At 41.5% G+C, this 26,529-nt stretch overlaps 2 protein-coding genes across 6 annotated transcripts in view; both read left to right on the top strand.

Annotated features, from left to right (window-relative positions):
* Positions 1-1,312: 1,312 nt before the first annotated feature.
* LOC126980297 (26S proteasome non-ATPase regulatory subunit 1-like) lies at positions 1,313-11,430 on the top strand. Its single transcript, XM_050830023.1, has 9 exons — positions 1,313-1,471; positions 3,220-3,337; positions 3,756-3,925; positions 4,831-5,015; positions 5,630-5,860; positions 6,905-7,189; positions 7,673-7,899; positions 8,846-9,095; positions 9,457-11,430. Exons 1-9 carry the CDS (start codon positions 1,450-1,452, stop codon positions 10,957-10,959), a joined length of 2,991 nt encoding a protein of 996 aa, XP_050685980.1. The 5' UTR covers positions 1,313-1,449; the 3' UTR covers positions 10,960-11,430.
* A 4,868-nt stretch (positions 11,431-16,298) lies between these two features.
* Positions 16,299-26,529, top strand: part of LOC126980296 (basic proline-rich protein-like) — a 71,472-nt gene continuing 61,241 nt past the window's right edge. For 4 of the 5 annotated variants that reach the window (XM_050830018.1, XM_050830021.1, XM_050830017.1 and 1 more), the window contains exon 1: positions 16,299-16,486. The gene's annotated coding sequence lies outside the window, so the exon portion shown is untranslated. The remainder of the gene's footprint in view (positions 16,487-26,529) is intronic. The other variant, XM_050830019.1, reaches the window with a different exon arrangement.

The raw sequence follows: 26,529 nt of genomic DNA, 5'->3' as shown, positions 1-26,529 counted from the left end.
CCCTTCCAGCCTCCCATTTACTCCACGTCCCATCTCGCTCAGAAACACATGCCCTGGAATTCCTGAGGACTACGAGGGGATAGGAAATGGAAATGGATTTACCGATGGACGGTTAAGATTCGTTTTAGGTCCGTGCCAGTATCTCATTACCTACCTTATGAAACATCAGTATCTCTTCATATATCTTTTCTACAAACCTTCAACAGTCATGGAAACGCTTTGAAAATCGAATTCAAAGACTTATTTTTTACTCTTGAAAATATGGAATAATGTTTACGAAAGCGCGTCGCCTCCTCTGCTGGCCGCGGCGACGCTGCAGCGGGTGTTGCGAGAAATACCTCCTTGGTGAAATAAGTCACATATACATGTGGGGGGGGAGGGTCCAGGGGGGGGGCGTAGCCCCCTCTGGCTAGAAGGGGGGGTCGAGGGGGGCGCAGCCCCCACCCCCGTTAGTAGGTCGTAAAGTTCGGTTGGAGTAGTTTAAATATGCTCCCCGACCCTAAGCCCTCTGCGAGCTATTTTGCGGCTGCGGAGGCTGCAGCGTCGCCGCGGCCAGCAGAGGAGGCGACGCGCTTTCGTAAACATTATCCCCTATTTTCAAGAGTAAAAAATAAGTCCTTGAATTGGATTTTCAAAGCGTTTCCATGACTGTTGAAGGTTTGTAGAAAAGATATTTGAAGAGATACTGATGTTTCATAAAGTAGATTATGAGATACTGGCACGGACCTAATACGAATCTTTACCCCGATGGACTAACTTCTTATATTATTGCAAAATTAGAAATACAATAAAAAGCAATAAAAAGGACGACTTATGGTCCCATCATCTAATACTTAAAAAAAACATACGCATGCAATCAAATATGAGATGGACTAACTTCCTTTATCATTGCGAAATAGAAAAAAAAAGAATAAGAGAGACGTTTTCTATTCCAATCAGTTCACAAAAAAAAAGATACATGGGGATTAAAATTATAACAAACTCACCCCCTTAGCATCTTAAAACAGTCTTTCCTCATCATTTAATTTCACTGAATGAATGGAGGCTTGCTAATCATTCCATTTTGTTTATTTAAGTGAATTATTTCCACGATGTCATTGGCCAGGGTAGCCCCTCCTATTACGCATATATCTTCGTTAACACTTTATTTCATGACTCAAAACATCAAAACTAATTATTATTAGTTGTTCAAAACTATATAATGATTGAATTGCTATAAAAAACAGTTATTTAGCTCGTCATGTGGATCCCTCGGCATGTATAAGATCGATGTTTTGTGACTCAAAAACATCAAAATTGTATACGATTATTTAATTTTAAACTATATCTTGACCGAGTTAGCATAAAAGTTACCTTAGTAGTTATTTAGCCTGTCACGTGGGTCCCTGGGCGGGTATAAAGTCGGTGTGTTGTGTGTCTGCAAAACTGTGAAGTCATTTTAGGGACGCGATGGGTTTTATCACGTCGGCAGGTGAGCACTAAGCTATTTGTACATTATTTACTCCTAAAGCCTTACATTAATATCCTGGAGGTGAGATATTAACACCAGAGAGCAGCAGGATAGGGAATAATCAGGCTTTCCGGCCATATGACTGACTTTTGTGATTTCTGAGCCCGGTGTCACTTCTCTTTTTCATTTTTCCGCTGTTTTGTCCATTATTTTACCCTTAGAACCTAATTATAGTATCCTGGAGGCGATAATTTACGATATTTTAATTCCAGAGAGCAGGTGGATAGGAAATGATAGGGTTTATGGCCATATGACTCACTTTAGGGCTTTGTTTTTATTTTTCTCTATTCTGCCCATTATTTACCGTTAGAACCTTGTAGTGGTGTCCCGGAGGCGATAATTTAACACCGGAGGGCAGCAGGACGGGAAATAATCGGGTTTTTGGGCCATATGACCGACTTGGAGGATTTCAGAACCCGTGTCACTTTGCGTTTTCCCCATCAGCGGTTTTTAAGGGTCGTGAGGGTGCTGGGCCTGCTGGCGTGTGTGGCGGGGCCATGGTTGTGTTGCCTGTGTTGCGTGTGTGTAGTTTAAATAGTGGTAGAGAAGGAGAGTGAGGCTACTCGTGTGTTACAAAGTCTGGGCTGGTGAGGAAGAAAGGGTGGCCACCTCTTGTGAAGTTAATACTTACACTGGGGTCTTTATTTGCCCCTGAATGCAATGCAGTAACGAATGACTTCCGGAAAATTGAATATGGGTCGAGAGGGGCAAAGCCCCCCTGTTAGGGCGGGACATAGGGGGCGAAGCCTCCCCATTAGAGTGGTCGAAGGGGTAAAGCCCCCCCATTACATATGTTAAGGGCCAGTATCTATTATTAGAGTAATGCCTTGCGGGAATTTTGGTTTTCATTTATTTTTGCCCCTGAGCTGCTTACTTTACTGTAAATGAAAAAATAGCTTAGCAGGTCACCCCCTTTCACCTCCCTCTGGCCTCATGTCAATAAGGGTTGGTGTCAGAAGGGTGTCCTCCATGTCCTGAGGGAGGATAAGGGAGATAGCAGTAATATAAAGGGTTTCAGGAAATTAGGTCAGGTCATTAAAATACCGTAGTCTTGGTTGAAAGCTGGAAACGAAGGGAGAATGAGGGTGGTTGCTGGTGTCCAGAGCCTTCACAGCCTGAGCTGGGCCACCACAGCTGGTGGGACTGAGTCACCGGTTTAGTCAGGCTTGGTTATGAATTTAGTTAGTTAGGCTACTAAATTAGTAACGCTAAAATTTTTTTGCCAGTTCGTTGCTACTTTATTGGCAGTTGGTTATTATCCGATTTCGGGAGGCAGTTTAACTTCATGTCTTCATATCAGAGATATGATACATGTGATTTTGTCCCTTAAATATAATACAAAGGCATGCATACTATTTTCAGATGCACCTATTGATTCTGGCTAATTATACTAATAAAATATTTTACCTAAAGAAACTTCCTAAATCTTTAGGGGCGGACCTTTGGACAATTGGGTGTCTTTTATGTAGGTTTGGGCGAAAAGATCACCAGTTCTACTTCTTAGAATTAGGTCAACCCTTGATTCTGTAAAGTAACTTAACCTCACTACAAAGTAAACCAATAATCCCACAAAGGAAAGTAACAAAGCACCTGGTCAACTTACCACCAAGTAAGTTGACCTGAAATAACTGAAGGTTTATTGGATTTATCTCTGAGCACCTCACTACAGTATTGCATCATTCTCACCTGCCTCCCTTCCCCTGGCACAGCGGGCATCCTGGCCCTGCTGGACGAGACAGAGGATGAGCTGCGAGTGTTTGCACTGGAGCGGCTCAACGAGATCACCGACACCTTCTGGCCTGAGATTGCCGACTCCATACAGAAAATGTGAGTCAGTGGCTGTCTTTTACCTCATTATATTTTGTTCAGGATTTAGTCAAGCTTCAAGTGTTATGTCTTTTGAAACTTTTATTTTTCTTAAAGGCTGACAATGTTTCTGACACATGACTTTGCAGTAGTTTATTCCACTGATTGGTTGCTCTGCCTGGAAAGCTAAATTACCAGACATCCTTCTCTAATCTTGTATAATTTTTTGCTGTGATTTCTTGAATATGACGCTTGGTTCAAAATATTAATTATTGTCAACCATTTCATTACTGTTAACTACATGTGTGCTCCTTGTTTGATGCATATAGCTTTTTGGTAAGAGTACAAGTGTTTGAGTCTTTTGCTTGTGGGAAAGTGTCTTCTGCTGGTGATGGTGAGCATTGTGATACATGGCTGTCCCTTGTGTGTGTGTGTCCAGAGAGAGACTTGAGGAAGATGGCAGCTTCCCGAAGAAGGAGCTGGCCGCCCTGTTGGTCTCCAAGGTGTACTTCCACCTGGGCTCGTACCTGGACTCCCTCACCTACGCCCTGCGCTCGGGGCCCATGCTGCACCAGGACCCCAACCAGCTCTACATAGACACTATCAAAGGTGTGTGATAGAGACTAGGGTTGCAAAGGCTGGGAAAGTTTCCGGGAATTTTCAGCACCTGGGAATTTGGGGAAATTTTGGGAATTTTCAAATTTTTAACACATTTGTATTTATATTAAATACTATAAATAAACAAACCCATTTGGTTAATATAAGCCTCCCTCAACAGATTTTAGACTGCGATACAATAGACTCATTAAAAAAACAATACTCACTTGTCACCACAACACACCAACACTAACAATTACACTTGATTCACTTCCCTCCCCTGCACACTCGGCTCCCCCGTCCCCCCAACAGCCAACAAATATGTGTGTTATGCACCATACAGGTGCCCTGCGCATTATTATCCAGATCCAGATCCAGATTATTAATTAAAAAGAATTAAGCAACAAAAATGTATTTCCAATAGGTTAGGTTAAGTTTAAGGAACTTTCAAACACATGATATCCAGACATGTATAGCATAAATTAACAAAGAAAGCCTTCACTGTGTTTTGTAGAAAGTCTCATTTAGTAAGGAAGAATAAATGATTTTTCTGAGTCAAGACGTATGGTAACCGTTCAGGATTTTGTTTGGTTTTGTTCCGTTAAGTTTAGGGTATCTTCAAACACATGATAGTCAGCACCTTATGGTATAAATCAACAAAGAATGACCTCACTTTGATGTATAGAAAGAACTAAAATAACCACCATTCCCCCCCACAGCTTTTCCGATACCCTACGCCCTGTCCACCCAGCAGTGAATGGGTACCATGTATTAATCGGGGGTTGTGTCCCGTCTCCTGGGGTCTGTTCCCTTCTCCTATAATTCCTTCCCCCTCCTGTCTCTCTCCGGCATATGACCCCAGATGTTGTGCCGACTTAACGAAACTTTCCAAACTCTTCAACCATTCCCCCCCACAGTGCACGCCATTGACCATTACATCAAGCTGCGTGCCCAGAAGGATGCCAAGATGGACCCCAGGCTGGAGACGCTGCTCAACAACATGTTCCGCCGCTGCATTGAGGACCAGCAGTACCGCCACGCCATCGGCATTGCCCTCGAGACGCACCGCATGGATTGGTTTCGAGAGGCCATCATGACCTCGGTGGGTGTTAGGTCACTGAGGTCTTTTTTTTATTTATTTTTTATTTATTTATTATTTTTTTTTACAAACAGAAACACACGTACAAAAATAAATAAAAAAGGCTCTCGTATTAATATATTTTTTCATCATAGTTTTCATTATTTTCCTTTTTCATACCTTCAATTTTTTTTTGCTTCTTCTTTTTCTTCATTTGTTATTTCTCAATACCCTCTTTTATTTTAACCTCTGTCTTGCTTTCTCGTTTCCTTCAATTTTTCCGTCCTTATTTTATTTGCTTTACCTGTGTCACTTTTTCTTGTTTAACCCGGTAGCAGCAGGGATCATGTTTCTTAATGGTCCCTCTAAGCGAGAAAAATGAGAAAAAAATCATCACTCACACAAACCATTATAATATACATCAAAGCATTTGTTTATGCATCATCTATTTTGGAGGATTTATATCGTGGCACAAATTTGGCCCGTTGCTGCTACACGGTAAAGCCACAAATTTGGCCCGTTGCTGCTACACGGTAAAGCCACAAATTTGGCCCGTCGCTGCTACTGGGTTAAAATAAAAAAGTAAAATAAAAATAATATGAAATAGTAATAATAATAAAAATAACAAACTCCTACAGGATGACATCGTGGGCAGCCTGACCTACTCGTACAAGATCGCCATGCAGTACATCGAGCAGCGGCGGTTCAGGGACGAGGTGTTGGAGCAGCTGGTGTCGCTGTACCAAGGCCTCGAGACGCCGGACTACGTCAACATGTGCCAGTGTCTCATCCACCTGGACAAGCCACATGAGGTCGCCTCCATCCTCGACAAACTCATCAAGAACGACAGTCTGAAGAGCGAGGCCATGGTGGGTGGTTGTGGTTGTTGTTGTTGTTGTTGATGGTGGTGGTTTGGTTTTTGATAACTTTTTCATATTGTAAAACCTTCTCACTCTCCATCTCTCTCTCCATTCACTCACAGGCTCCCTCTCTTTCTCTCTCTAAGATGTGGCCTTGAGGGTGGTTTTGTAATAGTCGATTTAAGAGTTTAGGTTGTCATTGTATTTTTCTATTATTATTATTTTTTTTATTTTATAGTAATGTAAGGAGCTCAAGGTCCTCCCAAAATTAAAAACAGAAAAGACTCCCAAGTACTGTTCCTGTAAGAGATGTTGATTTTTCATGTATTTAAATTGATGTACTAATATTTTTTTTTCTGATTAATTATGCATAGGACACCAGTTAAAGATTTAGGAGTCATTTAAGAGTATTTCTGTAGGACAAAATCTATGCACAGGACACCAGTTAACCCCTTCCTCTGCGATTGGCATGGATTTTGCCTTCACTGGTAGCCTGGTAACATATACACCCAGGTCTTTCTCTGCCTCTGTGGTTGATAGTGGAGTGTTTCCCATATGGTATTGGAATGCTGGACATCCCCTCCCAAGATGCAGGACTTTACATTTTTCTTCATTGAACTGTAGCAGCCACTTTTTGTTCCATTCCTGTAGCTTGGTGATGTCTTCTGGTAGGAAATCCACAGTCAAGGAGTTAAGTTTGCTGATATGGATATTATTAGAGGAAGAAAAGGGACATATGATCTAGTTTAAGTTTATTTCCATTCCGTTGAAGTTCAGGAGGGAAGTGAGAAGGAGGGAAGAGCTGGAGGAAAAGGAGGGAATAGAGAAGGAAGGATGAGATGGAGGAAAAGGAGGGAATAGAGAAGGAAGGATGAGATGGAGGAAAAGGAGGGAATAGAGAAGGAAGGATGAGATGGAGGAAAAGGAGGGAAGAGCTGGAGGAAAAGGAGGGAATAGAGGAGGAAGGATGAGATGGAGGAAAATGTCTTCTTGTAGGAAATCCATAGTCATGGGGTTAAAAGTTCAGGCATCACTTCACAAATTTTCCCACAGGACAACGAACTCATGGCCTACCAGATTGGCTTCGACCTGTACGAGAGCGCCACGCAGGACCTCCTCTCCCATGTTCGCCAGGGTCTGCACACCACCGCCCCCGTGCCCTCGCTCCTCAAGGATGTCGACGCCCTCTCCACAGCCTCCACCACCACCGCCGCAGCCTCCACCGCCACCGCCACCTCCTCCACACCCGCTGTGGAGGAGGAGGAAAAGAGCGGAGGAGCGGCAGGGGAGGAGGAGGAGGATATGCCCATGGTGGAGGAGAAGACACTTGATGATCTGGTAAGGAAGTTGGGTTGTTGTTTTTCTTCTTTTTTTCTTGTTTTTTCTCTTCCCTTTTTCCCTCTTCTTTTCTTCCTTCCAGCTCTTTCTCCCTTCCAACTTTTTATACACTTCCCTTTCTCCCTCCCACACAATTTATCACATTTCCCTACTCCCTTCCCTTCCGTTTCTGCCTGTTGTCTTTTATCCACCCTTCCCTTTCTCCCTTACAACCACACCCCTTCCCTTTCTCCCTCCCTTCCAACTTTCCTTGCCAACCATTCATACCCTTCTTTTCTCTTTCTCCCTTTCAACCACTGCCACCCTCCCTTTTCTCCCTCACAACCATTCACACCCTTCCCATACTTCCCACTTTCCCACACAACCATTCATACCCTTCCCATACTTCCCACTTTCCCTCATACCCTTCCCATACTTCCCACTTTCCCTCACACCCTTCCCATACTTCCCACTTTCCTTCACAATTATTCTCCCCCCCAACAGACCGAGCTGGAGAAGACCCACCAAACACGCGTAGAGAAACTTGCGCGGATCCTGAGTGGTGAGATGACCATTGAACAACACCTCCAGTTCCTCATCGCCAACAACCACACGGACATGCTTATCCTCCGCCACAGCAAGGAGGCCGTGCGCGCGTCAGTCTGCCACACTGCCACCGTCATTGCCAATGCCTTCATGCACTGCGGCACCACCTCGGACCAGTTCCTCAGGTATGGGGTTGGTTGGGGTGTGTGTGGGGAGGTGTGAGTTGTGGTTGTTTTGGGTTTTCGTTTGAGACATGAAAGTGATGAAATAATAAGTGTTCGTTAGATATGATTTGGAGCGGTTATTGGTGGGCTTTTTTTTTTTCATAATTGTTTTCTTTTTTTTTGCCTTTGTGTTGTTTCCTTCGCTGTGAAAAGAAAAAGTGTGGTATGACCGTATGAGTGATCCCAGATTTGAGGTTGTTTTTGTAAGTGTTTAGGCTTAAAAAGGTAGAATGATGAAGAGAATACTATGATTCCTTTGATAGTTTGTTTCCGCTCAGCTACGCAACGTTCTCCATCTAAACATAAGATATAGAAACAGAAATGTGAAACTTAAAAGATATGTATGGTATTAAGTGCTATTGCTAAAGGCAGTAACCATAATGATAAAATCTATATATAAAAGATAACAATAGAGTAGCCATAGGAAAGACAACAACACGCAGTAGCTATAGGAAAGATAAGAAAGAACAACACAGAGTAGCCATAGGGAAGATAGCAACACACAGCAGCTATAGGAAAGATAAGAAAGAACAACACAGAGTAGCCATAGGGAAGACAGCAACACACAGTAGTTATAGGAAAGATAAGAAAGATAACAACACAGAGTAGCCATAGGGAAGACAGCAACACACAGCAGCTATAGGAAAGATAAGAAAGATAACAACACAGAGTAGCCATAGGGAAGACAGCAACACACAGTAGTTATAGGAAAGATAAGAAAGATAACAACACAGAGTAGCCATAGGGAAGACAGCAACACAGTAGTTATAGGAAAGATAAGAAAGATAACAACACAGAGTAGCCATAGGGAAGATAGCAACACACAGCAGCTACTATATGAACAACACTAGAATGCAGAAACTATTTAGCACACATCGCCACTAATCCAACACACTAACTCTCGTAGGGACAACTTGGAGTGGCTGTCCCGCGCCACCAACTGGGCCAAGATGACAGCCACGGCCTCGCTCGGTGTGATCCACCGCGGCCACGAGAAGGAGGCGCTCACCCTCATGCAGGCGTACCTCCCCAAGGAGACCAACAGCCCTGGGTATGCGGAGAGCGGCTCCCTCTACGCCCTGGGCCTCATCCACGCCAACCACGGGGCGAACATCATCGAGTACCTCCTCAACCAGACCAAGGACGCCACCATTGATGTGAGTGTGGCGGGAAGGATTACGCTTATTTTATTTTGTATACTTTTTTTTTTTTTTTACAGGAAAGAATAAGAGGAAACAAAAATAGCCCACTGTCAGTGCTCCTGCAGATACTTTTTTTCTTCATTTAACATCCTTATTTTCCCTTATGGATTGCAATATTGTGTTGTTAAAGGAGATCAAAACAGGGAGGCCATAATTGTTTAGAGAGGGGTGTTGATACTTCTCCTGCAGGTGGTCAAGTTGTAGGCAGGAGGAATACTGTTTTTCACCGTCAAGGTGGAGTTTGAAGACACCTAAGGTAATAATTGTTGGTTTATTTTGTGTTTGTGTGTTGCATGTGCTGCGCTTTGTGTTTCAGATTGTGCGTCATGGTGGGTGCCTGGGCCTGGGCCTGGCGGCGATGGGCACGCAGCGCACCGACGTGTACGAGCAGCTCAAGTACTGCCTCTTCCAAGACGACGCGGTGACAGGTGAGGCGGCAGGCCTGGCCATGGGGCTGGTGATGCTGGGCTCGGCCAACGACCAGGCCGTCTCGGACATGGCCACGTACGCGCGAGACACCCAGCACGAGAAGATCCTGCGCGGCCTGGCCCAGGGCATCGCGCTGACCATGTACGGCCAGCAGGACCAGGCGGACCGACTCATCACGGAGCTGAGCGAGGACAAGGACGCCATCCTGAGGCGAGCAGCCATGTACACCGTGGCCATGGCTTACTGCGGCACCGCCTCCACCCCGGCCATGAAGCGCCTGCTGCACGTGGCCGTGTCAGACGTGGACAATGACGTTCGCCGCGCCGCCGTGGAGGCTCTGGGCTTCCTGCTGTTCCGTTCCCCCGAGCAGATCCCCAGCATGGTGTCCCTGCTGTCCGAGTCCTACAACCCCCACGTGAGGTACGGGGCGGCCATGGCCCTGGGTGTGGCCTGCTCAGGGACCGGCCAGAAGGAGGCGCTGGGCCTGCTGGAGCCGCTCACCAATGACCCCGTCAACTTCGTGCGTCAGGGCGCCCTCATCGCCTCGGCCCTCGTCCTCATCCAGCAGACGGAGGCCACGTGCCCCAAGGTGAAGGACTTCCGTCAGCTGTACGCCAAGGTCATCTCCGACAAGCACGAGGACTCCATCGCCAAGTTCGGTGCGATCCTGGCGCAGGGGATCATCGACGCCGGTGGCCGCAACATGACCATCTCCCTGCAGAGCCGCACGGGCCACACCAGCATGACCTCTGTGGTGGGCATGTTCATCTTCACGCAGTTCTGGTACTGGTTCCCACTCGCACACTTCCTCTCCATGGCCTTCACCCCCACCTGCCTCATCGGCCTTAACTCGGAGCTCAAGATGCCCAAGATGCAGTTCCTCTCCAATGCCAAGCCCTCCACCTACGGCTACCCCGCCCCCCTGGAGGAGAAGAAGAAGGAGGTGGCGGAGAAGGTGACGGCCGTTCTCTCCATCACCGCCAAGGCCAAGAAGAAGGACGACGAGCGGAAAAAGAAGGAGCAGAAGGACGAGAAGATGGACGTCGACGAGGAGAAGGAGAAGAAGGAAAAGGAGGAGAAGGAGAAGGAGAAGGAAAAAGAGAAGGAGGAGAAGAAGAAAGAGGAGGAGAAGAAGAAGGAGGAGGCAGCTTTTGACCTCCTCAGCAATCCGGCGAGGGTCATGAAGGCACAGCTGAAGGTGGTGCGCATGGCAGAGGGGTCGCGCTACACCCCCGTCAAGGAGCTGAGCATTGGCGGGATCATCCTCATGCGCGACACAAAGCCCGAGGACAGCGAGGAACTGGTCCAGCCCGTCCCTGCCCTGGGCCCTAAGGCTGAGGAGGAGACCGAGCCAGACCCCCCGGAACCCTTCTTCTACGAGGAGTCCTAGGATGTTATGATCAAAGGTACTAGCGTAGGTCTAACTTGCACTCCTGAATCGTTATTTTTTCACTCTTCACTAATTCAGAAGTGGTGTATTTAACCCTCACTGTACGAGACGCAATGTTAATATAGTACACGCCGCTACATGCTGTCCCGGAAACTCTCCTTTTGTACTCTAACTCCTCACCCTTTCAGTCTGTTCAGTGTTCAGCATGTTTGTTTATGTCCATCTAGAGTACAGGGCGTGTTGGGAGGGGCACCTTTGACCTCTCCCCCCTCGTAAAATACCTGTCCTAAAGTTGTTAACCTGTATCTTGTAGCACTTAATGAATTCTCTTGGTTTTGTCATGGAGGTTTAGGTTACTGTGGTTCGTTGCCAACACTCGGCAACTCTAATTATTAATGTACAAGATGATAATTCTATGTGCAAAGTGTTAAGGTTAGGTACGACTTTTTAAATAAACAAATACTTTTTCCACTGGTTGGTTTCTCCGTTAACCGATATGATATACTTTTTATGCCATTCCAGCCAGGCCTTGTGTTCTAGCTTTTGTTCTATGCCCTGATATTGGTTGTGACTTAAACAATTTCGTCCCCACACCCATTTAATAAGGCTTTCATAGGAGTTGGGGGCATTTCCAAGGGTAGTTTTATGGCCCTGGTGGTAGTTTAACCCTTCTTCTGTACCATGAACCCAAGCACACCTATTTGACAAGGCTTTCATAAGAGTTTTGGGCATTTCTAGGGGTAGTTTTATGGCCCTGGTGGTAGTTTGACCCTTCTTCTGTACCATGAACTCAAACACACACAGTTGACAAGGCTTTCATAGGAGTTTGGGGGCATTTCCAAGGGTAGTTTTATGGCCCTGGTGGTAGTTTAACCCTTCTGTACCATGAACCCAAGCACACCTATTTGACAAGGCTTTCATAAGAGTTTGGGGTGATTTCCAGGGGTAGTTTGACTCTTCTTCTGTACACTAATATCTCACAGCTTAATGAGGACCTAATACTCAGAAAATGCATAGTTACCAAGATACTGATAGAATAAATTGGTATAATCGAACTACATATTGAAATTTTACAGCAATTCGAACACTCTCCTCCCAAAATTGACCTCTCAAAATTGATCTCCTCTCTTTCGAAACTGACCCCTCTCGAAATTGATCTCCTCTCTTTCGAAACTGACCTCCCTCGAAATTGACCTCTTTTGAAACTGACCTCTCGAAATTGATCTCTTTTGAAACTGACCTCTCGAAATTGACCTCTTTTGAAACTGAACTCTCTCGAAATTGACCTCAAAATTTACCTCTCTCAAAATTGATCTCTTTTGAAACTGACCTCTCGAAATTGACCTCTCTTGAATTAAATTGACCTCTCTTGAAATTGACCTCTCTTTTGAAACTGACCTCTCTTGAAAATTACCTCTCTTTCGGAATTGACCTTTTTCTCAGCCACTCCCCTTAACTCTTTTTCATGGGAGCAGTGACTGGTGGACTTTTTTTCCCCCTTTTTTCCTTCCTTTCGGCTGTTTCCTTTGCCGCAGGGTTGGCGGTTTAAACCATGGTTTAAACCAATAAAAAAAAAGTGGTTTAAAACAACTAATAAAACCATTTTTTTTCTTTAGTGTGTATCTTTATTAGTTTCATCAGTATTGTGGTTTTAACTATATGTAAGATTTTAATTATGTACAGCAGGGTTGGCGGTTTAAACCAGGGGTGTCAAACTCAAAACCCTTGGGCGGGCCATTTATGACTCCCGCGCGCCATGAGTTTGACACCCCTGGTTTAAACCAAAAAAAACATCAATAAAACCAGTGTTTTTTGTGAATCTTTTTTTAGTTTCATCAGGTATTGTGGTTTTAATTATATGTGGTTTTATTATTTTTATTATGCACAGTCATTTTACTAACACCAGGATGAAAACGTCAGTTGGTAAACTCAAATCTCCAGTCAAATGCTGTAACTCAAGAGTAACTGAAAACATAATTTTGGTACATTATATATATATATATATATATATATATATATATATATATATATATATATATATATATATATATATATATATATATATATATATATATATATATATATATATATATAGATATATATATATATATATATATATATATATATATATATATATATATATATATATATATATATATGTATATATATATATATATATATATATATATAGATATATATATATATATATATATATATATATATATATATAGATATATATATATATATATATATATATATATATATATATATATATATATATATATATATATATATATATATATATATATATAAAACTAAAAGATTCACAAAAAACACTGGTTTTATTGATGTTTTTTTTGTTTAAACCAGGGATGTCAAACTCATGGCCCGCGGGACAGTCATAAATGGCCCGCCCAAGGGTTTTGAGTTTGACACCCCTGGTTTAAACCGCCAACCCTGCTGTACATAATTAAAATCTTACATATAGTTAAAACCACAATACTGATGAAACTAACAAAGATACACACAAAAGAAAAAAAAATTGGTTTTATTAGTTGGTTTAAACCACAGTTTTTTTTTATTGGTTTAAACCATTTGTGGCTTAGTGCAGTACAGTATGTTATATACATTTGCTCAGTAAGTTTCAGAAAACAATAAGTTTGAATAAGTATTGTACTACATTTGAATTTACACTAATTTAGCTACCAGTACTTTTCTGTATGCATGGTTGGAAAGGATTTTTTTTAAACAATTTATCTGCTGTTTAGTATATATATATATATATATATATATATATATATATATATATATATATATATATATATATATATATATATATATATATATATATATATATATATATATATATATATATATATATCACTATATATATATATATATATATATATATATATATATATATCTCTCTCTCTCTCTCTCTCTCTCTCTCTCCTTCATACAGCTGTTTTTGTAGCATTCAACTGGAAAATTAGAAGAGGTCATTCATGTTTTACTACTCTTTAACATTGCAATTAAAAAGCATGTTAGAGAAGCTGCATTTTGCCTCTTTTACAGATTGTATGAAGATCAAATGAATATTTTGCTAAATCCATCTCTAAATCTATCTATAATTCCTTTTCAAACTCATATATGTATATACGGATAGAATTACTGGAATAAACATACTGAAAAGCAAAAAAAAAAAAAAAAAAAAAAAGTGGTTTAAACCAAAAAAAAAAAAAGGTTTTAAAAAAAATAATTTTTTTTTAAACATTGTTTTTTGCCAACCCTGCTTTGCCGTAAAAAAAAAAAGTAATCATCACACAACAAAGATCATTATACTAGAGCAACGTCAAGCCTTAAAAACAAACAGAGGAAGGAAATGGAGATAACGTAGACAGGATACGAAGGTGCTGAATCATGGCCCAAGTATTTCCTTTAACAAACTTCTATTTTATCCAGTCCTCGCATTTGACATTTCATGCTTCTCTCTCTCTCTCTCTCTCTCTCTCTCTCTCTCTCTCTCTCTCTCTCAGCCTCTCTATAGTCAGGTGTTGTCATATTTATCCAGTAGTATCTTTGTCCATCTTTGTTATTATTTGTATCTTTGACGTTGATTCTTTTCACTACTTTTGTCCCTCAACGTTTTGTGAGCTAAAGAACATATTTGCAAGCCACTGATCCACTGAAATAATATGATATCATTATTAAAACCTATAATAATGATCTCAAACACCATGAATGCTCTGTCCTCGATGTTAAAAGACGTATATGTAGGACTTTTGGCTTTATTAAAATTACCCTCCCCTCCCAGTTACACCAGAAAACGTCATATATTATCTATTTTCGATGCTCAAATACGTATATATGGGACTTTTAACTCTCTCCTAAATATAAAAATGATCTAAAACGTCATATATCCTTTGTTCTCGAGATTAAAAGATGTATATATGGGACTTTTAACTGTCTCCTAAAAATAAAAATGTCCCTCCCCTGCCGGACACCAAAAATAGCATGGTCACACCTCCACTGGCGCCTTGGAGGACATTTTCTTTTCAAACGCTCTAGCTAAACGCGATTCACTACACCCAATACACATACAATAACTCCTAATCAGCTTTCTTTTTTCCTCATTGGGTAAAATTATAGGCTTGAGAGAACTGTTGTGAAGGATAATTATACAGTGTGCTCGGTTTTCTGTAATTATTGACTCCATTGATGTTTTTTTGGAGTTTAATCAATTGTCGTACTCGTTATAGTATTAGTAGTTATTTATTTATTTACGTTTAAGGGACAAGTTTAAGGTCTACAGTCGTGAATAGGGAAATAATAGAGGCATTTTCTGAGTAATTAATGGAGGTTTAGTAACGCAAGACAGTGATAAGGTTGATTTTGATGACGCAGCTATATAGTGTTCTTATCAAAGCATACAAAAATGTCCCCCAAATCCTTAAATGTTAACTATCTCCCATAAAACGTTAATAGTGTAATAATAAAGGCATTTTCAGAGTCATAAATGAAGGTTTTAATGGCGCAAGACAGTGATTTTAGGGTGATTCTGATGACGCAGTGGTCTTATCAATGCATACAAAAATGGCCCCAGAAAACTCTCTATAGTAAAATTTCTTGTATAAAACGTGAAAATAAAAATATAGAGACCATTTCTGCGCCATAAATAAGGGTCTGGCAGGGGTACAAAAGGGCAGACAGGGGTTGTAGGGTGCCAAAGTTCGATAATGGCATACCAGAAATCCTTCCAAAACCATTACTAATAATATCTCTTGCCTTAAACTTGAAAATAAAAATATATAGACCATTTCTATGTTATAAATAAGGGTCTGCCAGGGGTTGGGGGCTGTGTGGGTGCCGTGGACTGCCAGAGTTCATATTATGGCATGCAAAACCCCTCAAATAACCTTTCCTAGTCAATTTTCTTCAGTAAAACGTAAAATGAAAATATTGGCCTTTTTGGACCCATAAATAAGGGTCTGGCAGGGTCTGGGGAGCTGTGGAGGTGCCGTGAACTGCCAGAACTCACATTTAGGCATACAAAAATCCCTTATAAACCTTCAATACTAACTTTCCTTGCATAAAATAGGATGCAGATAATATATAGGCCTTTCTGGAGCCATAAATAAGGGTCTGGCAGGGTCTGTGGGGGCTGTGGAGGTGCCGTGGGCTGCCAGAACTCACATTATGGCATACAAAACCCCACAAATAACCTTTCCTAGTCAATTTTCTTCATTAAAACTTGAAAATAAAAATATATAGGCCTTTCTGGAGCCATAAATAAGGGTCTGGCAGGGTCTGGGGGGCTGCGGGGGGCCAAGACCAAGTTCACCCTTCCCTTATCACAGTGGCCATATTTGTGTTGCGGGCTGGACGAGAGTGACTTTTTTCCACGTTTTTCCTTGGATTTCTCCCCCCCGATGGCCTGTGGAACCTGAGCCGCCAATGGATTTACAAATGAACCTTCACACGACGCCCCTCACGTGAAATTACCTGCCAAATACCTGCTGAAGCCCGGGTAAGGAGGGATGATATTGGAAGGGGCTGAAGTGTACCTGGGAATGTTTTTTATTTTTACTTTCTAGCGTAGGATTAAGACACCTTTGGGACCTCACCTGGGGATCAAAAGTACCATTAATCTTTACTTCATCTTCCTGTAGTAGTGTAATTAAGATGAGAACAAGATAACAGGTGAAAATCGTATGGTAAAGAGGAGTGACAGGGGGAAGGGCTTGAAGTGTACCTGGTATTATTTTTTATTTTTACTTTCTAGCGTAGGATTAAGACATCTTTGGGAGCTCACGTGGGGATCAAAAGTATCATTAATCTTTACTTTATCTTCCTGTAGTGGTGTAATTAAGGTAGAAAATCGTTAACAGGTGAAAATCGTATGCTAAGGGTGGGTGACAGGGGGAAGGGCTTGAAGTGTACCTGTAATTATTTTTTATTTTTACTTTCTAGCGTAGGATTAAGACACCTTTAGGACCTCACCTGGGGATCAAAAGTATCATTAATCTTTACTTTTTCTTCCTGTAGTGGTGTAATTAAGGTAGAAAATCGTTAACAGGTGAAAATCGTATGCTAAGGATGGGTGACAGGGGGAAGGGCTTGAAGTGTACCTGGAATTGTTTTTTATTTTTACTTTCTAGCGTAGCTCTAAGACACCTTTGGGAAGTCACCTGGGGGTCAAAAGTATCATTAACCTTTACTCCATCTTTCTGTAGCAGTGTGATTAAGGTAGAAATGCATTAACAGGTAAAAATTGTGTCTTGAAAGTCAAGGTTGTAGGGTCGTTGTCAGGGAGAGGGTGGTTGTTTTCACCCTTTCTCCTGGTTCTTGTTTTTCGACCTTTTTCACGCTGGGTTTTGTGATATTCACGTGAAGTAGTATCGTGTTGGAAGTTTTTTCTGATTATTATTGTGTAAAGGTTGACTTCAGAGGTTAGCTAATGATTTTTACCCTTTCTCCTTCCTGATTATTATATTTCTCCCTTTTTTTCGATCTGTTTCAATATCCCCATGTGAATCGCAATCATTTACATAATTTAGGAAGGTTTCTTGGATGATTATAGTGTGTTTTGGTTGAATTCAGAGATGTTTAATAACTCACCCATTCTCCTTCCTTCCTTATCCTTGTATTTCATTTTATTTGCTTTATTTCAAGACTGACATTCGTTAGCATCATTTAGGAAAGTTTCTTTGATAATTATCGTCTGTATATTGAGTTCAGGATTGCAAATTAGTGACAAGTTTTTTATTTTTCACTTTCCTCTCCTAATCCCTTTATTTCTCTTGTTGTTCCACCTTTATCAAGATTTCTGTGTTAATTACCATCATTTAGGAAAGTTTCTCTTATGATCATTGCATACGGGTTGTTGTTTGTGATAATATTTAGTGACAGTTTGATATATTTCACCTCCCTTCCTACTTCTTCTTTTCTCTCCTTTTTCACCCACTTTCAATATTTCCACACCAATAACCATCAACAAATAAGATTTCTTGTGTAATTATCATATATATCAAGGGTGCATCAACTTAAACCCATGAAAGATACAATGAATGTTTTTAAGGTTTACCATCTGTCATTTTTTTCATTATTTTTTCATTTTTATTTATTTGTGGATCACTGATGTGTTTTATGCCTATGTCCTGAGGGGTGGGGTGGGGGGGTATAAGGGCCTAGGGGGGGCAGGGGGGGAGGGAGGGGGGAGCTGCTAGGTGTCTGGCTGGGCATAGGTGTGTGTGGTGTAGCTGCTGTACTTTCACTTTCCTCTTAGGGTGTTTGTTCTGTGTGTGTGTGTGTGTGTGTGTGTGTGTGTGTGTGTGTGTGTGTGTGTGTGTGCGCTTACCTATTTGTTGCTACTCATTCAGGTGTTTATAGGATTAAGTTAAATTTCTGTCATGTGTTTTATTTAAATTTATCAAGTATTTCCTTAGATTTGTTTTGCATAGATTAGTTTTGTGTTTCCTTAGTGTTTGTCAAGACGTTAAGAAGCTAAGTACTCCTAAATCCACCTCATTATTCTCTATTTAATTCTCTCAAAGTTCTCATTAGTATCAATTTTAAAAGGTATTGACACAAGCGGCGATGTTCTTAAAACATTTCGGCGTCCAAGCACACACATATTTGACAGGCTTTTCCAGTAGTAGTTTAATGACCCTGGTGGTAGTTTGACCCATCTTCTGCACCATGAACCTAAAAGAACACTCATTAGAACCTGACTTATCTCCATTGTGGCCTTTGGAAATAGTTGATGTGAGGGATGGAAGCATTTGACAAGACTGACTTAACCCGTCCGCTGCGCTTGGCACGGGTTTGGCCTTCACTGGTAACCTGGTAACATATACTCCCAGGTCTTTCTCTGGCTCTGTGGTGGATACTGGATTGTTTCCCATGTGGTATTGGTGTGCTGGATATCCCCTACCAAGGACTTTACGTTTTTCTTCATTGAATTATAGCAGCCACTTTTTGTTCCATTCCTGTAGCTTGGTGATGTCTTCTTGTAGGAAATCTGCAGGCAAGGAGTTAAGAAGATAACTACTCCTAAGGGTACCTCATCTCTGTATGTATCAGTCGAAGCTGTCATATAGATTTTTAAGGTACTGATACAAAGGCTATAGATTTCACTTCCAGGTAGACCACTTATTTGATCCTTGTGTTAAAGAGGTTTTCTCTCGTGTTCTGAATGTGATCTCTCGTAATGTTGTTGCTATCTCAGGGGGCAGTGTGTGTGTGTGTGGGTGTGGGTGTGGGTGTGTGGGTGGGTTGGTGTTGGAAGCAGTGTGTTCTCTTGGCTGAGGTCGGTTTTATCAGCTCCTGAAGTGCTTGTGTGAGTCATTGAAACTGTCTTGATTATCACTACCAGAAAACTCCTTGTACGTTATCAATTGATATGTGCTTGTTTGGTATTTTGCACAATTTACTCCATATATATCTAGTTAATTAAATTTCCTTAGGTATATTTTTTTTTGCCAAATCTACTAAAGTGAAAAATAAACCGGTATTTATCCTGTCACGCTTAATTTTTGGAAGTGAATATCGAGCTTTGTATAAGTAACTCTCAACAGGTAGAGTCATGCAAGTGTCTATTGAAAAGCCTCGCCCGCCCATTGTGACGTCACTCTGAGCATCAGTTTGACTTTGTTCACACACATTTATTTGAGAGCCACATTTTGGTATTTGTGAATCTGTGGAATTTATTAACAGTTCCCTTACTCACACTTCCTCCAAATACTTCAGTGTTCTATGTTGATGAGGTTTCATGCCCCGCTCTGCTCTCTACATCATCATGTTACTCAAGATTTTTATAAACAAATGTTGGCCATCCAGGGAACCGTCAAGTTGTGTTAGTGCAGTCGATGCTAACTGGTCCAGTGCTGCCAGATTGTCGCACTCAGGAGATTGTGTTTGACGATTTATGCGATTTATAACCACAAACTGTCACCCCTACGCAGACAACCATATTTATTTATAGTTATTGCTACAAAATTTAATTCCTGATGGTCTTTATTTACATAGTTTACCGTTTACCGTTGATGAGGTTTCAGGCCCCGGTCCGCCGCCGTAGCAGCGCTCCACAGGGCCGCTAACATTATAGCAGTAATATTAGCACTTAAAGTTGTCCTCAATCCTCATATTTGTGAAGTCGTAGGATTTAGTGAAGAAGTGAGTCTTCAGTGCTTTCTTTATGGGTCAGTAACTGGATAATACAGTGCTCGGTAACGGCAAACTGGCACCGCTGAACTGGTCTGGTGTTGCTGGTGATTACAGGTTCATACAGACAGGAAGTCCAGCAGATTGGCACTAATGACTGTCATGAATCGGAGGTTATCACTGATTGCTGGAAGTTGATTTTGAGCGACATCTTATCAGTAGTCACTCCAGTCATGTATATTTTCAGCACTGGACAATACTTCCTACTGGGGATTGCAGACATATGATATAGTGATAAAATGGCTTCTTTTTATCAGCGTTATGCCTGTTTTTTAGCATGGTATCTTGAAAAGAGTGATTGATTTATGGTTGTAGTGAGAAGTGGCTTTGTATACTTGAATGGGAATGTGTCTGTCTGTCCCAAAGTTACATCAGAAATATACCCACGACAACAAGTTATTTGCTTTGTTGGGGAGACGCTCCACAGAAGAAAAGGACGGTCTGTGATGTTAAAAAATCCTTCTGCCATTCATCCATTCCACCCAAAATTGACCTCTCTTTTGGCTACTCTTTACTTCTATCTTTTATAGGAGCGGCGAGTAGGGGGCTTTTTTTTTGCACTCTCTTTGTTGTAGTTGAGCCGTGTCCTCTGATGTAAGAAATAAAATAAAATAAAATAAAATATAAAGGAGTCGAGTGCTTGCTAAGGTTATCATGAAACACAACCAGACCCACACACAGTTATCTGGAACACTGTGGACCCTTTACCATGACAAGACGCAATAGTTTCAAGAATAATAACATTGGAAATTGGCTGCTTTGACAATGGTAAAGAAAGAGGAAAGCAGAGAGAGAGAGAGCGAAAGGAGAAAAAAAAGGGAGGGGAAGGAAGGGAGGGTAGGAGAGAGAAAAATGAAGGAAAAAGTGAATGGAAAGGGAGAGAAAGGGAGGGGAAAGAAGGGAAATTAACCAGACTCAGAAAAATTAATAAACACAGTCTTCATTACAACACCGGCAACACAGGTAACACAAGGGCAGAGAGAGAGAGAGAGAGAGAATGGAGAAAGAAAACGAGGAGAGAAGACAAATGAGAGAAAGAGGAAAGAAGAATGAGAGAATGAGAAGAAAAATGAGTTTTCCGTTTGCCTTCACTGAATATTGATGAGCAATGGGCCGGTGGTTGATATTAGTGAAGTGTCCATGTTACAAGTGGTGGGTGGATGTGATATCTCTCTGGGTGATAAAAAAAAACTGATGTGGATATTTGACCGACCCCGCTGCTGCGATTGGCATGGTGCCTTCACTACTGTGGTACCTGGTAACATATACTCCCTTTCTCTGCTCTACTGGGTGGGTGGAGTGGTGGATGTGGTATTGGTGTGTGTGTGTTGGATGGGGCTTCACTGGTAGCCTGGTAACATACCTTCCCAGGTCTTCTCTTGCTCCGTGGTGGATAGTGGTGTGAGTGTTGTGTGGGTGGGTGTTGTGGATATCCCCTCCCAAGGTGCATGACATTACATTTTTCTTCATTGGATTGTAGCAGCCACTCTTTGTTCCATTCCTGTTGCTTGGTGATGTCGTCTGGTAGGAAATCCACAGTCAAGGAGTTAAGTTTGCGGATGTGGATATTATTAAAGGAAGAAAAGGGACATATGATCTAGTCTAAGTTTATTTCCATTCCGTTGAAGTTCAGGAGGGAAGTGAGAAGGAGGGAAGAGCTGGAGGAAAAGGAGGGAATAGAGAAGGAAGGATGAGATGGAGGAAAAAAAGGGAGGAGCTGGAGGAAAAGGAGGGAATAGAGAAGGAAGGATGAGATGGAGGAAAAGGAGGAAAGAGCTGGAGGAAAAGGAGAGAAATGAGAAGAAGTATTTTCCTTATTAGAGGTGATGTTTTAGCCTAATGTTATTCTTTTTCCTCATATTTCCCGAGCTCAAAAGTGTGAAGTGCGACAGACAGTGATCAAAAGAGACGACTCAGTGGCGGCAACGTTTAAGTAGGAAGCCAGGGAAGCCAGATGGGGACGGCACTGCAGGAGGAGGAGGAGGAGGAGGAGGAGGAGGAGGAGGAGGAGTCGGTAGTGGTGGTGGTGGAGGTAGTGTTGAGGAGAGCTATCGGGCTTCACCTGTAGCTTACCTCTGTACCTTTACCACTTTACCTCTGTTCCAGCTGCCCTTCCCTCTCTCCCTCCCTGATCCCTTCCTTTAGTTCACTCCTTTAGTTGTCAGTCGCACCTCTTGTAGTCTTCTTATATATTGTGTGTGTAAGTTTGCAGCGACGTTAAAAAGTGCGTCTATCTTTTACATTTATATTAGGACAGTCTGTTGTGTTCTATTAATTTTAGTTTGCTTTCTTAGTTGTCTGTTGCACCTTTTGTAGTCTTCTTATATATCCCTGTGTGTGTGTGAGTGTGTCTGTTTTTGCAGTGACGTCAAGAAGTGCGTTTATCTTTTACATTTAGATCTGGACAGTCTGTTGTGTTTTATTAATTTTAGTTTGCTTTCTTAGTTGTCTGTTGCACCTTTTGTAGTCTTCTTATATATTGTGTGTGTGTGAGTGTGTCTGTTTTTGCAGTGACGTCAAGAAGTGCGTTTATCTTTTACATTTAGATTTCGACAGTCTGTTGTGTTCTATTAATTTTAGTTTGCGCTCTTAGTTGTTTGTCGCACCTTTTGTAGTCTTCTTATATATTGTGTGTGTGTGAGTGTGTGTGTTTGCAGGGACGTTAAGCAGTGCGTTCGTCTTTTACATTTAGATTCAGTCAGTCTGTTGCGTTCTATTAATTTTAGTTTGCGCTCTTAGTTGTTTGTTGCACCTTTTCATCTTCTTATATTTAATCCGGTAGCAGTGTGTCTGTTTCTTAATGGTCCCTCCAAGCGAAAAATGAGAAAATCTTTTACCCCTTACACAAACCATTGTGTTCATTAATATATATATCAAAGCATTTGTGATCAGATTATGTATCTTCTTATATATTGTGTGTGTGTGAGTGTGTGTGTTTGCAGGGACGTTAAGCAGTGCGTTCGTCTTTTACATTTAGATTCAGTCAGTCTGTTGTGTTCTGTTAGTGCAGGCAGTTGTGTTCTATATAGTGCATTCATCTTTCTCATATTCTGTAACGGGGATCATGTTTCTTAATGGTCCTCAAGCGAGAAAAAATGAAAAAAATCACCCCTCACAAACCATTTCATAATATATATATCAAAGCATTTGTGATCAGATTATGTATCATCTATTTTGGGGTTTGATATCCTAGCAATAATTTGGCCCGTCGCTGCTACGGTAAAGCCACAAATTTGGCCTTCGCTGCTACATGGTAAACCACAAATTTGGCCGTCGCTGTTACGGTAAAGCCACAAATTTGGCCCGTCGCTGCTACACGGTAAAGCCACAAATTTGGCCGTCGTGCTACATGGTAAAGCCACAAATTTGGCTAGTTTGCTACGGTAAAGCCACAAATTTGTGTTATTCGACTGCTCAGAGGGATGAATCAGGACCCGGATGAGGATGTAGTGTTGCCTTGTTGTGTTCTAATAATTTCTTAGTCTCATATTCTGTAACATTTCATAACTTACACACCCACATTTAGTAAGGCTTTCCTGATGGTTGTGTTAGTATTTCCATGGCTAGTTTGAGGAGCCTAGCGGTATTTTGACAAGCAGGACCCAGACAAGGATGCAATGTTGCCTTGTGTTGCTTTGTATTGGTGAGTCCTGTGTTGTGTTGTGTTGGGAAATCATTGCACACAAACCTTCAGATCTTTCTCTATTTGTGTTAGTATTTCCATGGCTAGTTTGATGAGCCTAGGGATAGTTTGACAAGGCTTTTGTGTTATTCGACTGCTCAGAGGGATGAATCAGGACCCGGATGAGGATGTAGTGTGTTTGCTTGTGTTGTTGTGTTATGCTGAGTGTGTGTGTGTGTTGGTAATCAATCAAATACAAGCCTTAGCCTTCAGTGTTCTTGTCTGTTGTTCAGCTGCTCAGAGGGATTTAACAGGACCCAGACAAGGATGTAGTGTTGCCTTGTATTGCTTTATATTGCTGAGTGTGTTGTGTTGTGCCAGGAAATCAATGCAACACAAACCTTCAGATCTTTTTGTGTTCTGTTGTTCGGCTGCTCAGAAGGATTAAACAGGACCTGGATAAGGATGTAGTGTTGCCCTGTGTTGTCCTTTCTCCTTTTCTTCCTTTTCTTTATTTTTTCTTTCCTCCCTTCTCTCCTTTCCTCTCTTCCCTACTTCCCTCCTTCTTTTCCTCCCTTTTCTTCTTTTTCTCCTCTTCCTTTCCTTCCCTTTCTTCTCCTTTCTCTCCCAGATGGATGTTTCTCCCTCAATTGATTAGGTTTGCCGCCTTCGCTGTGTGTTGTCTTGTCGGCTAATTGTGACGTGGAGGAGAAAGAAAGAAAGAAAAGAACTGTTCCCTCCCTTCTCTCCCTTTACTCTTTCCCCTCCTTCCTTCTTTTTCTTCCTTTCCTTCTCTTCCTTAATTCTTTTTCTTCTTTTTCTCGTTTTTCTTCTTTTTCTCATTTTACTGCTTTTTCTCGCTTTTCTTCTTTTCTCGTTTTCTTCTCATTTTTCTTTTTTCTCATTTTCTTGTTTTTTTCGTTTTTCTTCTTTTTCTTCCTTCCCTTTCCTTCTCGTCCTTTAATTCTTTTTCTCATTTTTCTTCTCATTCTCTCATTCTTCTTTCCTCTTTCTCTCATTTGTCTTCTCTCCTCATTTTCTTCCTCCCTTCCTTCTCTCTCTCTCTCTCTCTCTGCCCTTGTGTTGCTGGTAGTGTTGCCTGTTTTGTGTGTTGTTATGAAGACTGTGTTTATTTTTTTTTCTGAGTCTGGTAAATCTCCCTTCCTTCCCCTCCCTTTCTCTCCCTTCCCTTTCCCTTCACTTTTTCCTTGATTTTTCTTTCTCCTACCCTCCCTTCCTTCCCCTCCCTTTTTTCTCCTTTCTCTCTCTCTCTCTCTCTCTCTCTCTCTCTCTCTCTCTCTCTCTCTCTCTCTCTCTCTCTCTCTCTCTCTCTCTCTCTCTCTCTCTCTCTCTCTCTCTCTCTCTCTCTCTCTTCCTCCTTCTCTCCCTTCTCTCTCCTTTTCTTTTCTCCCATTTCTCCCACCCTCCCTTTCTCCCTTCTCTTTTTTTTCCTCCTTTCTCTCTCTGTCTCTCTCCTCCATTCCCTTCTTTTTCTCTCCTCTCCTTTCTCCTTCTCATTATCTCTTCCTTCCCTCCTTCTCTTCCTCCTCTCTTCCCTCCCTTCTCTCCCTTTCCTTCCTTCTCTACTTCCCTCCTTTTTCTCCCTTCCCTTTCCTTCTTTTTCTCCTCTTCCTTTCCTTCCTTTTCTTCTCTTTCTCTCTTATTTTTCTTCTTCCTTTACTGTCCTTGTCTTCTTTTGTCCTGCTCTCCCTTTCTTTCTCTCCCTTCTTCCTTCCTCCTCTTTCTTCCTCCTCTTCCTTCCTCCTCTTCCTCCCTTCTTATTTCACGTCTCCCTTTATTTTTTTTATCTTCCACTTTTGTTTATTTATTATTATTATTATTATTATTATTATTATTATTATTATTATTATTATTATTATTATTATTATTATTATTATTTTTCTTCTTTCTTTGTTCGCTTAAGCCTTCTCACTTTTTTATTTCTCCTATCTCTTTGTATCTCTCTTAATTGGCTTTTCTCTCTCTCTCTCTCTCTCTCTCTCTCTCTCTCTCTCTCTCTCTCTCTCTCTCTCTCTCTCTCTCTCTCTCTCTCTCTCTCTCTCTCTCTCTCATAGGTTTTCTGCTTGTTTTCTTAGGTTTTGTTTGGTTTTATTGTCTTTTTGTTCTCTCTTTCTCTCTCATTTTTTTTGCTTGTTTTTTTAGGTTTTATTTGTTTTTTTTTTCTCTCTCTCTCTCTCTCTCTCTCTCTCTCTCTCTCTCTCTCTCTCTCTCTCTCTCTCTCTCTCTCTCTCTCTCTCTCTCTCTTTAATAAGGGTCGTTTTCTCCTTTATGTGTTTGTCAAGTTTTTTTCCTCCAATGATTTTTTATCCATTTATTTTTTAATATTTTTATCTTTATTTTGCTTCAAGTTTTTTTTTTTATCTATTATTCTTTGTGTTCTGTTCCACGCTTTCCTCTTTTGTTCTCTCCCTTCGTTCTCCCTTTTTCCTGTCTCGTTCTTCCCTCCTTCCTCCCTTTCTCCTTGTCCCTTCTTCACTTTCATTCATTCTCTCTCCCTCTCCCTCTTGTGTCTCCCTTTTCTCTTTCTCCTCACATTCAAAGGCAGTGAGAGTGGAATCTGAATGTGTGTTTGTGTGTGTGTGTGTGTGAATTAGTTACCCAGTGTGTGTGTGTGTGTGTGTGTGTGTGTGTGTGTGTGTGTGTGTGTGTGTGTGTGTGTGTGTGTGTGTGTGTACTATCTTAACCCATCTCTGTTTGCTCTTCCT

The sequence above is a fragment of the Eriocheir sinensis genome, chromosome 44 (assembly GCF_024679095.1).
Source record: "Eriocheir sinensis breed Jianghai 21 chromosome 44, ASM2467909v1, whole genome shotgun sequence".
Lineage (NCBI taxonomy): Eukaryota > Metazoa > Arthropoda > Malacostraca > Decapoda > Varunidae > Eriocheir > Eriocheir sinensis.
Note: the sequence above shows the minus strand (reverse complement) of the source record. Positions and strands in the feature narration are given on the sequence as shown.

What these genes read in the sequence shown, in the direction of transcription:
- LOC126980297 (XM_050830023.1), top strand. Translation starts at nt 1,450, where the DNA reads ATGGGTTTTATCACGTCGGCAG. An exon ending in CTACATAGACACTATCAAAG is followed by an intron (nt 3,926 to 4,830) that starts GTGTGTGATAGA and finishes TCCCCCCCACAG; the next exon opens with TGCACGCCATTGACCATTAC. An exon ending in ACCTCGGACCAGTTCCTCAG is followed by an intron (nt 7,900 to 8,845) that starts GTATGGGGTTGG and finishes TAACTCTCGTAG; the next exon opens with GGACAACTTGGAGTGGCTGT.